This window comes from Oryctolagus cuniculus, chromosome 15, assembly GCF_051225735.1.
Source record: "Oryctolagus cuniculus isolate XC-2025 breed Fujian yellow rabbit chromosome 15, ASM5122573v1, whole genome shotgun sequence".
Taxonomy (NCBI): domain Eukaryota; kingdom Metazoa; phylum Chordata; class Mammalia; order Lagomorpha; family Leporidae; genus Oryctolagus; species Oryctolagus cuniculus.
Window position 1 is genome coordinate 46,475,123 of NC_142881.1, and position 17,615 is coordinate 46,492,737.

Below are 17,615 nucleotides of genomic sequence, written 5' to 3' on the forward strand. Positions count from 1 at the left end.
AACATTCTCAAATCAATGAATGTGATCCATCACATTAAAAAAAAAAAAAAACAGAAGAATAAAAACCATATGATTATCTTAGTAAATTCAGAGAAAGCATTTGCTAAAATACAACATCCTTTCATGATCAAAACCTTAAGAAAATTGAGTATAGCCGGTGCCACGGCTCACTGGGCTAATCCTCCACCTGCAGCACCAGCACCCCTGGTTTTAGTCCCAGTTGGGGCGCCGGATTCTGTCCCGGCTGCTCCTCTTCCAGGCCAGCTCTCTGCTGTGGCCCGGGAAGGCAGTGGAGGATGGCCCAAGTGCTTGGGCCCTGCACCCACATGGGAGACCAAGAGGAAGCACCTGGCTCCTGGCTTCAGATCAGTGCAGCACATGGGCCGCAGCGCACTGGCCGCAGCGGCCATTTGGGAGATGAACCAATGGAAAAGGAAGACCTTTCTGTCTCTTTCTCTCTATCTAACTCTGACTGTCAAAAAAAAAAAAAAAAAAAAAGAAAAGAAAAGAAAATTGAGTATAGAAGTAACATTCCTTAACACAATCAAGACAACTTATGACAAACCCACAGCTAGCATCTTACTGAATGAGGAAAAGTTGGAAGTATTCCCAGTAAGATCTAGAACCAGACAATGATGCCCACTCTCACCACTGCTATTCAATATTGTCCTGGAAGTTTTAGCCAGACTCATTAAGCAAGAAAAAGAAATCAATGGGCTATAAATTGGGAAGGAGGAAGTCAAACTATTCCTATTTGCAAATGACATGATTCTGAATATATAGTGGATCCAAACTCCATTAAGAGACTATTGAAACTCATAAAAGAAATTGGTAAAGTGGCAGGATATAAAATTAACACACAAAAATCAATAGCCTTTGTGTATACAAACAGAAAGAACTTCTAAGATCAATCCCATTCATAATAGCTACAAAAAAATAAGTACCTTGGAATAAATTTCACCAAAGTCACAAAGATCCTTATGATGAGAATTACAAAACATTAAAGAAATAGAAGACACAAAAAATGGAAAAATCTTCCATGTCCGTGGATTAGAAGAATCAAGATCATCATAATGCCCCACCACCAAAAGCAATTCACAGACACAATGCATTCCTAATCAAAATACCAAAGGCATTCTTCTCAGATCTAGAAAAAAGATGCTAAAGTTCATATGGAAACACAAGAGAACCTGAATAGCTAAAGCAAGCTTATACAACAAAACAGAGTCAGAGGCAACACAATACTAGATCTCAAGACATTCTACATTCTACAGGACAGTTATAATCAAAATCGCCTAGTACTGGCAAAAAAAAAAAAAAAAAATGTGTAGACCAATGGAACAGAATTGAAACTCCAAAAATCAATCTGTGCATCTACAACCAACTTATCTAAGACAAAGAAGCTAAAATCAATCCCTGGAGCAAGGGCAGTCTGTTCAACAAATTGTGCTGGAAAAACTGGATCTATGCAGAAATATGAAGCACGTCCCCTACCTTACACCTTACACAAAAATCCACTAAAAATGAATCAAAGTAAAGAACATTGGGGAAACTCTGCAAAATATTGGCATAGGTAAAGACTTCATGGACAAGACTCCAGAAGCACAGGCAATCAAAGTCAAAATTAACAAATGGGTCTACATCAAGCTGAGAAGTTTGTGCACTGCAAAAGGAACACTTAGAAAAGTAAAGAGGCAACCAATAGAATGGAAGAATATATTTGCAAACTATGCAACTGATAAGGGATTAAAATCCAGTTTCTATAAAGAGCTCAAGAACCTCAACAACAAAGCACACAATCCAGTTAAGGAATGGTCAAATGACTTGAATCCAAATAGCCAACAGAAAGATGAAAAAAACGCTCAGAATCACTAGCCAGCAGGGAAATGCAAATTAAAACCACACCTCAGTTAGAATGGCTTTCATTCAGAAATCAACAAAGTAACAAATGCTGGTGAAGATGTGGGAGAAAAGGTACCTGAATCCACTGTTGGTGGGAACGCAAACTGGTGCATCCACTGTGGAAGACAGTATGGAGATACCTCAGAAATTTCAAACTGACCTACCGTATGACCCAGTTATCACACTCATGGAAATTTACCCAAACATAAAAAAATCAGCATATGAAAGAGTGATCTGTACACCCATGCTTATTGCAGCTCAATTCATAATAGCTAAGATATCGAATCAATCTAGATGTCCATCAACTGAAGACTGGATAAAGAAATAAATGGATATGCACATTATTGAATACTACACAGAATTAAAAAAAATGACTTCCTGTCATTTTAACAAAATAGATACAACTGGAAACCATTATACTTAGTGAAACAAGCCAGTCCCCAAAAGACAAATGCCATGTGTTCTCTCTGATCTGTGGTAACTAATAGAGTACCTAAAAGGTAATCCATAGTAGTGAAAGTGACACTTTGAGATGAGATGTTTTTGAACAGCTCTTAACTGTTGAGGAACATTTTTTTTTTAATTTATAGTATTTTTTTCAACTCTTTACTTAGTGTAGGGTTAACCTTAAGAGCGTAAAGTTAGCTGAAAATAAATCTTTGTAAAAAATAATATGGGAAATAGGAGAGGGAGGGAGGAAGCTTTGTGGGAGTGTACCAGGAAGGAGGGTAGGGTGGGAAGAGTGACTATGTTCTTAAATTTGTATATATGAAATGCATGGTTTGTATTGCTAAAATAAAATTTTTAAAAAAATGCTTAAAATTCTACAATAAATGAATACTTTATCTTAAAACCTCTCTTTAATATATAAACATCTGTGGAAACCTAATATTCCCTAGGGAATTCAAACCTCAGTATTGGAATAGAGAGATTCCTGAGATCTGGAAATCTCATTTCACAATCCTACTTCTTTGGGATTACGCCTTTCCATTTACAACCCATAAGCATGCTTGTCCTCACAGCCTCAAGCAGCAGAAATCTTTTACTATTTGTGTGTGTGTGTGTGTGTGTGTGTGTGTCTTTAATTTGAACACAGGAAATAGAATTTCTTTCCACTAGTACAAATACCAATACAAAGGATCATCCTGATAACTGTGGGTCCATAACATTGTTCAGTATCTCTGGCAATTATGTACATCTGCCTGAGGCCGTATGGGGAATCTGAAAAACTTAAGAGAAGCAAGAGATTTCAGAAATTATTCTATGCCTTGTTTTTTCCTGTTAGGGAAGAATAGAATACATGGCTGGCCTTCACAGCAATCTTAAATGGCATAGTTCACATTGCCAATGTTAATGACTGAACATATGAAAAGAAAACACTACACAAGAATGAAAATTATTCCGCCACAAATAAAGTTATAAAAATGAAAAATGGGAAAACATTGCAACATAAATTACAAAAAAAACTTCAGTGATAAATATATCATGCAATTAATGACTTCACACTACTAAAATGTTAAACAACTTATACTTCTTTAAACAATAGTACCTAATACAATAGACAAACACCTAAATTTCTTGCTTACATAACAGTTGCTAAAGAGTATTCCCATTTAGGTAGCTCTTCTCTAAACTAGGATTCAGGGGTTTAGGCTGCTTTGATCCTGTATATTTATAGTTGTTAATATACAGTTATTGCAGTTGCCCAACTTTCTCCATTTCAGCCACCCATAAAGGAGAAGGGTTAAGCCAAGCTAGAAAATGTTGCAGACCACCAATTTCCGTATTATACTCTCTGGAACTTGGTCATATGGCTCCACCTGGTAAATGAAGCTGGGGAATTTAGTTTGCTTCTATGACCATGAGAAAGAGGAAAGGATTTTGTAGGCATCTAGACACACTGCCATGTATACCCTCCAAATACTCCAAAGAATGGAGAATTAAATGAAGATAAGCATCAGTATGAAGTCTTCTATAGTTTATTTGATGTTATGATTCAAATTTAAGCCTATATCAATATTTTAATTCATTTTTTGCATTTACTAAAGAAGTAGAGTATTCTATACATATTTGTTATGATACTTTATTGTTTTTTGCTAGGCAGACAAAAAGAAAGAGAGCTTTATCGACAGTTCATTCTCAAAAAATCACCAATAGCTGGGGCTGTGCCTGGGCCAGGCTAAAATCATGGTGTGGAACTCATTCTGGGTCTTCTATGTGAGCAGCAGGGAGCTAACTATTCCAGCCTTACTTGCTGTCTCCCAGTTTCTACAGTAACAAGAAGCTAGAACCAGGAACCAGAGCTTCATTCAAACCCAAGCATCCCAATGTGGATAGGGGAATTTTAATGGCTAAGCTAAATTCTGGCAGCCTTATCTTTATTATTCAGGTTTTCTGGGTGTCCCACAGACAATGAAAGGATCCTTTTCAATGCTCAATTAGACTTAATCTGTGATGAAAATGATATTGATTCTTAGATAGAATACTAGCTATGAACAGTAGGAGGCAAAACGGATTACCTTGCCTTTATAAGTAGAGTAACAAAGAACTACAATAACCAAGGGCAATTTTGCAACTGTTAAAAAAGTCTGGAAGGTCAAAATTTTCTCACATGTTCTCCTATGACTGCTGATAATTTCAGCACCAAGTAATTAGCTAGTGTTTTGTTCTCTCTGTTAACAACTTTATTAATAGATTCATTTGTAGTTAGTAGTTTTATGCAGAGATGGTATGAGATGTAAATTATTCATTCAACAAAACATTTGTATTTTTTAAAGGTGGCATTAAACAAGAGCACTTAAAAGACACCCAAATGAGCAATGCCATGACTGAACCTGTGACCTTGGCCTCAATGCCACAATATTTTAACTAAAAGAGATAATGAGCAAAGAGATACTTTGAGAAGTCTGCAGGCGTATTTTTATTAATACAGAAATGAGCTCCAAATGAGCCCAGAGAAACAGTACACCACACACGGAGTTCATTCATGGGAAAAATATTACCGACTCTTCAATTTTTTTTTTTTTTAACTTCTCTTTTGGCATCCAAGAATGAGTACAGTTGGGGTCAGGATTTTTAAGAAAAAAAGGTGGGTATTCAGCTGAGCTGAAACTGTGAGGAGTTTTTGGATCCACCTCAAACAGAGCCTAAATGATCTAGATAAGTTAGTGAGAAACATATCAAGTTAGTTCAGATACAGTTCGATCTTTTTTTTTTTTTTTAATTTTTATTTACTTTGGGAGGACGCTGGGAAAATATCTTCCAATCTTCCAACTGCTGGTTCACTCCTCAAATGACTAAAATGGCTATGTCTGGGCCAGACTACAGCTAGGAGTCTGGAACTCTATTCAGGTCTACCAGGTGGGTGGCAAAGATCCAAGTATTTGAGAAATCACCTGCTGCCTCCCAGGGTGTGCCTTGGCAGGAAACTGGATTGGAAGCTGAGTAGTTGAGACTCATACCAAGTACAGGGGTGCGGGCCATGGGTTTCACAGTTGAATCTGTACCTCCACCACCCCCATGTTGCCATTTGGAAACATCACAGGGCACACATTCAGGGAAATTTTTTAAAAGCAGAATACTTAAGGGCTGATTCTGAGGCCAGAGTGCTACTTAGGACATCTGCCATTCTATGAGTGCTGTGTATCCCACTTCCCATGATGGATTGTTCTCTCCCTTTTTGATTCTATCAGTTAGTATTAGCAGACACTAGTCTTGTTTGTGTGATCCCTTTGACTCTAATTAGTTTTTTGCCCTAATTGTTCCCAATTGATTGATATTTGGAGATGAGGTCTTTGGCAGGTAATTTGGTTTATCAATGTAATGAGGGTGGAGATGTCAACAGGGCATGTGTCATTGCAAGAAGACATGCTGCATACTTGCTTTCCCTCTGCCATGGAAAGATACAGTGGGAAGGCAGCTGTCTGTAAGACAGGAAAAGAGTCTGAAGTTGACCATGCTGGCCTGGTGATCATAGACCTTGGATGGTCAATTCACAGAAGAGTGAGAAAATAAATTTCTGTTGTTTAAGCCACACATTTTTTTATGGTCATCTGAGCTGACTGGGTGACTAAAACCTTATCAGTATCTATATGTACATATATAAATAGTTATGTAAATATATGTACGTATATGTATATTTTTAATATATATAGCTAAATATTTGTACCACAGTGTTAGTCTGTTATCTATTAATAGAATGATTGACCTATATAGCTACATTAATACAAAAATATCTATTAATATCTACATTAAAATATCTATATTATATAGTAATATCTACAAATATTATATTACATACCTAGTGATATCTACAAATATTTACATTAATAGATACAAAATGCAATTGGTGGCTAGAGACAAAAACTGGATGACACAATGGTACTTCCAGAGTTCATGGAAAACATAATTGAAAGATAATTTTATTTAGGAACAAAAAAAATGAAACTAATGCATTGAAGAGGAACCTCAAAAAACTTATGGAAAATATTTAAGAAATGAATGCATGAATTTCAAAATCTTATGTACCAAAACAAATATATTTTTTACTCCATTTTCCAAGAATACCCTCATATACTCTATCGAGCAAGTAAAGAGAAGCTAAGAGTCTCCTTCTTGTCACTGAGATCATTCTTTAGTTAAAATATAAACCCAAAATATAATGTGTATTTTCCAAAGCTTGATAGAATATTAAAAGACCCAATAACAAATCATTAATAAAACTATTTTATAATAAATTATCATTTTAACTGTATTAAATGTTGAATTAAACATGACAGTATATTTGAAACTTAAGCTAGAATTTGGATGCTCAGTTAATTGATAGATTCATATTACATTAATTTTGAGCACTCCCTAAAAGAAAAAAATATATACACACAATAACTACTTGATGTATTGAAAATCAGATGGGATTTAATACCTATATTCCTCTTGTGTGAAGCGTGGGATCTCCCCAGGATGTAAGACAAGAATTTTCACTGTGGCACTGCTGGACATCACAGGCTCACCATCATCAAATGCGACAACCACCAACTTAAAAAGTAATGGAAATTCATGTTAAAAGCATAAGCAAGAAGAAAACAGAAGCATCATTTTTATACATATGTTCTTCATTAGAAAGGGGAACAATACTCATCCCCTCACTGCCTCCCAAGCAGCAGACTTTGTGTTAGCAAAGGCTGCATCCTCATTAATCTTCACAATAATCCAGCCTTGTAGTTCTTGCGATTTTCATTTGTAATGTGTGAAAGTTTAAGGAAGTTACCAATTCTATGGCTTAAAAAACCTTCCAGTAAGAGAGATGTATGATACTACATCACTCCAATTAAAAAGTTTTCTAATTCCACTGGTGCCTACAGTAGAAGCATCTGCTTTACAGCATCAGCACACTTATTTAAAAAGTGTTAAATTCAGTCACATCAATAGCAAAAAGCTAATTAGCTTGCTTATAAAAGAAAATTAATTTTTCCTGTGAATTAATTGTTTGCAAGATTATAAGGGGGAAATACTTGACTCTGGAGGATAAAATTGGAAATGTTATAGTTTAACACACTTTGGCATACATTTTTTAAAAAACAATTAAATTATATAAAACCTATGTAATATGGTATAATAGAAATTTTACATAAAATGAAAACAATAAAATCTTTAGTCTTAAGATGTGATACTTGTATATTATTTTTATGACAATATATTTTATAATTGATCATTTTATTTAACAACCAAAACTACACCAATAATTCCAATGCGTATTTTAAGGCATATTAATGTTTTAAAACTATTTGTTTCTCCAGAATGTACAATATTTTTGAAGCTTCAGGTCCAGAATTTACAATAATTTAACCTAGATCATGAAAGACCATTAGCAAGGATTATTCTGAGAGTCACATTTACCTTTGGGATTATACTAATTTACAAGCAGAATGATTATTTTAAACAGTGATAAAATCAAGTGAGACATGGTGCTCATTGATTATCACAAGGTTAAGTGACAAAGATATTTCCCTAGTGTAGAATAAAGGCTTTATTCACAGTGCAAAAATAACTGAAAATAATTGCAAAAAATGGAAGTGTTCAAACATTTAATGAAATGGATTAGCTAAGATAATACTAATCCTCAATATTTTTGACATGTGCATTTTTAAGACAATTTGGAAAAAAGTGAAAACCCAAATAGATCCCATAGTCTCTTCCACTGACAACTGCAGTGAATCTTCACATACATCACATAGTTGTAGATATTTTATATATTTTGGATACAGAAGATAAACAATGACTGAAAATAATAAGATGCAGTGCTTATTTGGAAAATGGGTACTCTTCTGGAGTATGATTGAGAATCTGCCATAGGATTAATTTTTTCCACAAATTTTCTAGAAGCACAGACTTGATATAGACTTGATTCAGTAGCTTCTGTTTCTGGTACTTAAGGGGGGAAAAATCAGGAAATGGCAGGTGATACTCATACAAGCTGTTTCAGAATACAGAGCTGATAGTAAAAAAAAAAAAAAATCCAGACACAACACCAAGAACAAGTTATTAGATTAAAAGGAAAATGTGTGTCCAGTGCTGTGGTACAGCAGGTTAAAGCCCTGGCCTGAAGCGCCAGCATCCTATATGGGCACCAGTTCAAGACCTGGCTTCTCCACTTCCAATCCAGCTCTCTGCTATGGCCTGGGAAAGCAGTAGAAGATGGCCCAAGTCCTTGGGTCCCTGCACCCACGTGGGAGACTCGGAAGAAGCTCCTGGCTCCTGGATTCGGATCGGCACAGCTCCAGCCATTGCGGCCAATTGGGGAATGAACCAGTGTATGGAAGACCTCTCTCTTTCTCTCTCTTTGTGCCTCACCTCTCTCTTTGTGTAACTCTTTCAAATAAATAAATAAATTTTTTTTTTAAAAAAAGGAAAACATATCATGCACTCATCCTGTAGAGCATCATGGAGTGAATAAAATAATATCAATATTATTTATTGCCATGGGAAATGTTACTGAGTTTAAAAATCAGCGTTAATTGATTAAATTGTTTTAAAACATTAGTTTTATACTTAATACTTGTAAGGCATGTTATCATAGAGGTAAAAATAGTAAATTCTAGTTATCACCAATATGTTATATCATTTTATCTTTTAGTTTAATGTCGCTTCACCAAAGAAAACCATTTTAATATTAAAAAAGCCAAAAAGGCAAAAAAAAAAGTAAAAGGAAACACTATTACCTGTTATGTCAAACTCTATAAATATTGAAACATCAAATCAAATATACAACATAAAGTAAATGGCACACTGACCTTAAAAATTGTGGTTGGTTCCTCGTTAAGATTGACTCGAGTTATTACTCTTCCAGAATTTTCTTCCACATCAAAAATACTAGCTGGGTAAGGGAACTGGACGTCATCTACTCTATACCTCACTCGACTTGCAGGTAACCCCTAAAAATAAATTAATTTACTGTCACAAAATGAAAACAAAATGTAGTGATAATGTAACAAGGATTTTTTAAATGAATGGCTTTTTAGAAGCAAAGAAGCATATTTCAAGATTTCACAATTTCAGGGTTGAAATGTAGCAGTATATTTCTTCAGTATAACTCAATCTGAACCAATGAAGTGACTACAGGTTATTTTTAAATGATTTATGAGAGCGAAAAATTTAACAGTTGCCTTGGGTGACTTCTCTTTTACTTTAATTATATGAATTGCAGCTGCTTCCCCAAACACCCAGTGTCTCCTTAATATTTTATCTTCTGAAACAGTCATAAGATTTTTTTCTTTTAATATCACACTTATTTGAAATATGTGACATACAGAAAATGATAGTGTGGGTGATTATGACAAAATCTAGGAACGAGTATGGAAGAGAAGGAAATGAAAATTATTTACCCTCTATTGTGTGGCAATTATCACACTAAATCACTTACATTACTCATCACAACAACTCTTTAGAATAGAGATGATAATAATAGTAAAATAATGACAGCTAACACTTGTTGACTGTTGGGTTTTGCAAGAATCATACTAAATATGTACATGTGTACTCTTTCACCTTTTGTATTTCCAATGAACTTGAAGAGATGGAGAATAAACCAAAAAAAAAACATTTATTTTAAAAGAGAAAAAGTAATATTGAATGATTTTTAAAGTATCAATGTGAATATAATGAAGCTTCTCCATATGTTGTTGGAGCTTCTCACTTATATCAGGTCATTTACTTATATTTAAAACTCATTTGTATGAGGAGAGAGAAAAAGAGGCAGAACACTCCATTCCCATCTTCTCACTCATTATGCAAATGCCTTCAATAGCCTCTAATTGAGACTGCAGCCCAATTACCTGAGCCCTGACCACTGCCTTCCAGGGTCTGTCTGCATTAGCACCAAGTTGGAGTCACGTTAGAGCCAGATAGTAAAGTTAGTTCCTATGGGATACAAATGTTCTCACTGGCATCTTATCTACCAGGACCCCCCCTCCCCATACACACTGAGGTTTAAGTTGGTTAAATTTTGAATTCTACAGGGTGACAATGAGGTAAGTCACATAATCTTTTCAGTGCTTAGGGCTTTTAAGTTTCTTGATGCCTAGAAGTCAAGCAAACAACTCAGACACAGAACTAGAATGCAGTAGATGCTCATTACAGACACAGATATTATACCACTAAATCCTTTACAGAAAATACTAATATAAAAACAGCTTTTGATTTTGTATTATTTTGATATAGAAACAACAAGAATATTATTCCATGGGCCAGCAATTGTCATACTTAGTGATACTTGGATGCTATGATGGCTAGGAGAACATTGTTATTTGCACTAATCTTCTTTAGGACAGTCCTTGAACAGAATTTTTTGTTCATGTTGGCTCCTGAATCACAGTTGGGCTACAGGATAAATATGCTAGTCTCTATGGCTGGTATAATTTCCTGATTAATATCTGTAAGTGCAATTCTTTCAGACATTACACAAAACCCCATCTACCAGAGTATATTCTTTATTTAACTTTTTTCCACTCTTCTACCTTGCTGGCTGCTGTATCTCAGACCGTTTGCTTTCTCCCAGTCATCTTGGCTATCAAATGTAAGAGTTTGCCATGGCTCTTTCATAGGTATCTCTAGCATGTTTACTGTAGGCTTCTAGAGCATCTTCCCATCCCATACTTTTAAATACTTTGAATTTGTTCATAACTCCCCAAATTTTCATTTATGGCAAAACTTCTAGACCCTTAAAGTCCAAATTTGTTCATACAACTGTCAACTAGACATACTATTTTAACTAGCCATATTTAAAGCCAAAGTCCTAATTTCCTTTTCCAAATTTTTACCTCCTCTATTAGAGAGAAATGCCCCCATCTTCTACCAAAGTGAATTTGAAATCAAACCCTAAGGATGATAGCATGGATCCTCTCTTTTTGTCTAGAGTCATGTAACCAAATCATCACCATATCTTGTTGATACCTCAATGAATGCATCTCTGTCAGACAGTTATGTCTAGCAGTGGACTTTTAATTGACTCTCTGTATCCCTTTTGTTGGAGTTATTGTTTAAAATATAAACCACTATGTAAACTTTGGCTAAAAGCCTCCAGGGATTTCATTCACACACAAAAATAGTCAAGCTCCTTATTATGGGCTGTGATATCCTAAAAATAGCTGATTTTTGCTTACCTATCTAACTTCATCCCCTTATTTATTCTTTCTTCACACATTGTCTTTCTTTGTGCTCCACTGTCTTTGCTTTATGCCTGATACACTCGTCTCCAAGATTTTTAGGTAATAAATGTATCCTCCTTTTCCCCAGGCTCTATAACAATCCCTTGTAAATTATTTTTCTTCAGTAATCCTACCTGAAAGCATAAGGTATGTGTTATACGTTTATTTGTTTTCTATTTGTCTCCTCCAAAAGAATACAAGCTTCACAAAACGACTCTATCACAACACCATGAATGGAACCTGGCCCTTAGAGGTATTACTCAGTGTTTGACTGGATGCATGAATAAGTGAATGAATTATCATGTGTCATGTATTCCCAGACATTAAGATTTGTATTTAAAGTCTTCACTAGGGCCAGTGCTTTGGTGTAGCGGGTAAAGCTGCTGCTTGTATGGGTGCCAGTTCCTGTCCCAGCTGCTCCACTTCCAATCCAGCTCTCTGCTATGGCCTAGGAAAGCAGTAGAAGATAGACAAGTCCTTGGGCACCTGTACCCAGGTGGGAGACTGGAAAAAGCTCCTGGCTCCTAGCTTTGGATCAACATAGCTCTGGCCATTGGGGCCATCTGGGGAGTGAACCAGTGGATGGAAAACCTCTCTCTCTCTCTCTCTCTCTGCAACACTGCCTTTCAAATAAATAAATCAATCTATTAAAAAGTCTTCATGTATTTCAAGATTTTGGAAATACAGAGCACTGGAAAAATCCCAAGAAATTATGGAACTGTCAGTTGTGAGATAATATGCTAATATGAACTACTAATTTCACCTAGTGGTTTTCAGTTCAACTACTGAAAAAGTGTAAAAGAGAGACACATAGCACATTTATTCGAGAAACTTTGCACCATTTGTAAATAACCAGGTCTATTAATAATGGTATACATTGACAATTTTGCTTGTACTTTAATAATAGTGAAAATAAGCATTGTTAGCTATCAATTTAAGTGTTTTTCTACATATCAAATTATACTTAGGAAAAATCTAGCAGCTGGTGTGAATAGCATCCACATTTTTACAGAATCTGAAATCAAAATTTTAAGAATTAACTCATTTCCTGAAATTTCTTTAGCTAGAAAACATCAATGTTATTAAGTCAAACTTGCCTCATTCTAAAACACAGGTTCTTAAATATTAAAAAAATGTTTTTGACAACAAATCTTTAAGGCAACAAATAGAGTTTTAACAGGGGAACAGCATGACAATGTAATTACACAAAATTACTTAGGCGAGATGCATTAGAAATTGATGTCCCAGTAAATTTTGCACTGCCCAGGAAGTGTGCGGCACATACTCCAGGTCACTTTTTAGATGAAGAGGCAAAGAATAAAAGACCAAAATTACAGCACAAGCTATTTCATGAACAAATTTTCAGGTTTTTTTTTTTTTTTCCATAGCTTTTGCTAACCTCAGTACCCATTCAGTCTATAGTGCAGGAACTACAATTGCTTGTTACAACCATAAACTGCTGTTGATGAACTTAAAATATGATAATACACTTAGCATGCATTCTTCAGGTAAAGGTTTCATGTCTAAGGGCTTATCGAGAGCAAACCTCACTCTGTTTTGAGTGGTGAGGCAGCACAACTGCATAGCTGTATATTCCCTTTAGGGCAAGATGACTCCACAGTGGTAAAGACAAGAGTTGTACCCATGAGCCTTGCTTTAGCAGGATAGCTACTTGTAACATTTTTGCACACCTGAGGCATTCTTTTCCAATATATTATCTTACTCTCATATCCTTTTAACTTATTGATTGGTTTAGAAATGCATACATACTCTAGCTTCATATGAATACAACTATTTTAAATCATAATCAAGAAAAATACTTTAGACATCCCATTAATTTTACTGTTTTTTAAAATATTTACTTATAAGCCAGAGTTAGAGAGAGAGAGAGGGACACACACACACAGACAAAAAGAAAGAGAGGGAGAGAGAATGGCCACAGATCCCCAGAGGGCCATAATAGCCAGTGCCAGTGCAAGGACAGGTCAAAGCCAGGAGCTTTATCTGGGTCTCCCACATGAGTACAGGGGCTATCTTGCACTGCTTTCCTAGATCACTGGCAGAGAGCTGAATTAGAAGTGGAGAAGCCAGGACTTGAACTGGCATCCATATATGATGTTGTTGGGTGTCAGCTTTAGCTGCTACACCACAACCCAGCCCCTAATTTTACTATGTTAATACCAGAATCTGCTCTATTCTTTACTTCAATTGTCTTAATTATAATATCTCTTGCTAGGCATATATATTTTTATAACATGAGCTAAAATATTTGTAGCTATTTCAGACGATAGCAAATTTCAAAAGATACTATGTGATAGACTTTGATTCAACATAATTTACAGCAAGTTAGCAAGAAATCCCATAATACATACAAAATAGCACAATAGAAGTGAGGCTATTTAAACAATCTGGAGATTTTACTCTACTTGCCTATCTACCATGAAAAGAGATCATTAACCCTAAACATTGTAGAAAGAATTTACAAAGACATAAACACTAATAAATTAGGAATGTGGGGGAAATTTGTGTGAATTCTTCCCTCTTTTAAAAAGGCAGTGGAATCTAAAATGGAGCTCCCTTTTATTCTGAAGTTTAGAGTCCTCTGAAGGGTCAATACAATGAATTCTACCTTTAGATTTTCATGGAAAGTGAGGACATGCAAGAAGCGTGACACCATAGCTCTTCGGAAGCCTCCTGATTGCCCCTGACAGCTGTTTCTACAAATTGAGCCAAGCGCAGCTACCGCAGCAAGTGTTTCTTCAGATAATCACGTTTTTAAGACTGATGAAGCGCTGGTACAGCAATCCTTTTAAATGTCAACTTCCATTCACCAAAACATTCTTTGATTTTTTTTTTCCTGGAATTTTCAAATAAGTGACACACTCTCCTTGAGAAGGATATCCAAGTACTTTCTGAATAGAATGTTTAAAATAGAGCCATGATATTAGTAGAAACTAAATCATTCAAGGAGTGATGAAAATTTTCAAAACCTGGATAAGACAGTAGAAGTTAACAATCTAGAACAAATCCCTAAGGACATTTTGTGTGTCATTAGATAAATATACTTATCTAACTTTAGTTTCAAAGGTAGTATCATAGAACTAAATAGTAACACATTTATGTCATATATGCTATAACTTAGGAGATGTTTTTAAATTGAAAATAATCTTTTATTTAATTTATTTGACAGGTAGAGTTATAGACAGTGAGAGAGAGAGACGGAGAGAAAGGTCTTGCTTCCGGTGGTTCACCCCCAAATGGCCACTATGGCCGGAACTGCGCCAATCCAAAGCCAGGAGCCAGGTGCTTCTTCCTGGTCTCCCATGTGGGTGCAGGGGCCCAAGGACTCGGGCCATCCTCCACTGCACTCCTGGGCCACAGCAGAGAGCTGGACTGGAAGAGGAGCAACCAGGACTAGAACCCGGTGCCTATATGGGATGCCGGATTTGCAGGCGAAGAATTAACCAAGTGAGCCGTGGCGCCGGTCCCAAATTGAAAATAATCTTAATTGAAAATTCCATAAAAATCTTTCATCACTTATTATTTATCAACTTGTTTGTATGTTTTAGAGTATCAGGAATAACTTATGAAGGATTTATTATATGTTTAGATACATTTATTCACTTATTCCTCAGTTCATTTAACACATGTCCTAACACATTTCCAGCTGAGTTCAGGGAATACAAAAATGAAAAAAAACTTATAGCCAAGTGGAGGAGACAAGAGTTCATCTCATATTCCTTCCTTCCTTATGTTCCTTAATAATTCACTCACCTAGACCTTATAAAACACTCAATCGTCTCTACCTTGGGGGTCGTCCCATTTGTTTTTCTCCGCAACACAGATGTGCTCTATTTTGCTGGTATAAACACATATAAATCACTCTGATCAATCTCTACTTTGTTTTCCGTATAGTATACATCCTTATATCCATGTTTGCTACATATTTATTTGTTTATGGTTTGCGATCGATTTCCATTTCTCACCTGTGAGCTCCATTTGAGCAGAATGGTTATTACTGTCTTTTATAGATTGTCATTAAGAGGTCAATAATTTGCTATGTGTGTGATGATATATAATGTCATCAATGATTATGTATTTGTGTGTCCTGAGCTTCCTGGATGCACAGCTTAAGGCTTATCATTTACAGCTGTGATGGGAATGGCTATGCATGCAATGTGCCATGGAGTTGTAAATGTGTATAACCCGTGTTCCCCTTTGTGGTAGCATTATGCATTTATTTTGAGAACATAAAGGAAGGAAAGATCCACTCAGTGGTTTGTATTTGCAAAGGTTGCTTCACAAAAGAGATAATAGAACTTGTAAAAATATAGCACCAAACACGTATAAGACAGGAGAACAAATATACTTTGAAAAATATTTCCTACTAAAAGAGATATTTAAAAAGTTTATGGAAAGTATAAATTATGAAAACTTATTTATAAATTTGATTTTTTGCAACAAAATAAAATTTGTTGTAAATCCATTGGTCATAAGCTTTTTGAAATCCCCTCAATACCACTCATCAGTAAGGACACTCTTTGTTTTCTCTTCTAGACTGGATATAAAGCACTTTCTCTTTCCTACTTCCCAGCCTCTGTCCTTCTGTTACTTCCTTAATTATTTGTAATGCATTCCATCATTAGAATAATCCTTTAAAATGGATGGCACAATCAATTTGATGCTTGCCTAATAAATGAATCATCTGATGATGTATACTCTAAGAGGATATAGTTCACATTTTCTTATACACATTTAACTCCATAGCATGTTAAGTGTTAATTATGTTAGGAGCTGGTGCTGTGGGGCAGTAGGTTAATCTTCTGCCTGTAGCGCTGGCACCCATACTTGGGGGGTGAACCAGTGGAAGAAAGACCTCTCTCTTTGTCTCTCCATCTCTCTGTCTGTAGCTCTACCACCAAAAAAATAAATAAAATATTTTTAAAAAGTCTTAATTATGCAGTAAGTTAATTCAGTGTCAAATAAGACTGGAATTTCTGAGTAGTGTTTCTGGTCACTGCAAGAATGATACCTACTTAGAGGTGGTCCACAGAACCTCTACAAACTGAATTCCCTGAGAATATTGGTAAGTGTTGCCAAGTTTTCAATTTTCAACCTAACAATATCTGTTCATAAATTCTAATTCATAGCTATTTAAATTCATCTCTCAAGATGGCAGGCAGTGATAAGACAGAAATGCTTCTATCGTCAAGGGCCTGACACTTACTTGAAAGAGAAAGCTGTAGTGCTATTAAATGAAGGTGCTGGGATCAGAGCACATGTTTAGGATTCAGTCAAGCAGACATCATTCCTTACTGAGAAGACCCTAATAAATCACAAAATGTACTTCAATTTATACAGATTATATTGATTGCAACCTATGGAGCTGGATTTATTCTATCATTGAGCATTATAATGGCAAGGTAAAGTGAAAATTATAAACTGAGATTTAAAACATTTTATCTTAAACTCAAGGAGACAAATGTAAAACACATCAGCATGAAATGACATAAAGTAAAAGATATTCAGAGAATAAATTTACAGAACATTAAGTAAAGAAATAGAAGAAGACACAAAAAATGAAAAAAATCATGTACATGGATTGGAAAAATCAATATCATCAAAATGTCCAGACCAAAAACTATTTACAGATTCAATGCAACCCCAATCAGAACACCAACGACATTTTTCTCAGATATAAAAAATGATGCTAAAATTCATATGGAAACACAAGAGACTCTGAATAGTAAAAAGAATCTTATATAACTTAAAAGAAAACCAGAGGCATCACAATATCAGGTTTCAAGACATACTACAGGGAAGTTATAATCAAAACAGCCTGGTACTGCAGCAAAAACAGATGTGCAGACCAATGGCACAGAATAGAAATGCCAGAAATCAACCCACACATCTACAACCAATTTATCTTTGACAAAGGAGCTAAAATCAATCCCTGGAGCAAGGACAGTCTCTTCAACAAATGATGCTGGGAAAATTGGATCTCTGCAGGCA

At 35.5% G+C, this 17,615-nt stretch overlaps 1 protein-coding gene across 5 annotated transcripts in view; it reads right to left on the reverse strand.

Moving 5' to 3' along the window:
• Positions 1 to 17,615, reverse strand: part of PCDH15 (protocadherin related 15) — a 1,661,037-nt gene that overhangs the window by 161,313 nt on the left and 1,482,109 nt on the right. For all 5 annotated transcript variants that reach the window (XM_089314076.1, XM_089314072.1, XM_089314075.1 and 2 more), the window contains 2 exons: positions 9,192 to 9,332; positions 6,824 to 6,936 (listed from right to left, as the gene is read on the reverse strand). In XM_089314076.1, the coding sequence (XP_089170202.1) occupies positions 6,824 to 6,936; positions 9,192 to 9,332 (254 nt within the window). The remainder of the gene's footprint in view (positions 1 to 6,823; positions 6,937 to 9,191; positions 9,333 to 17,615) is intronic.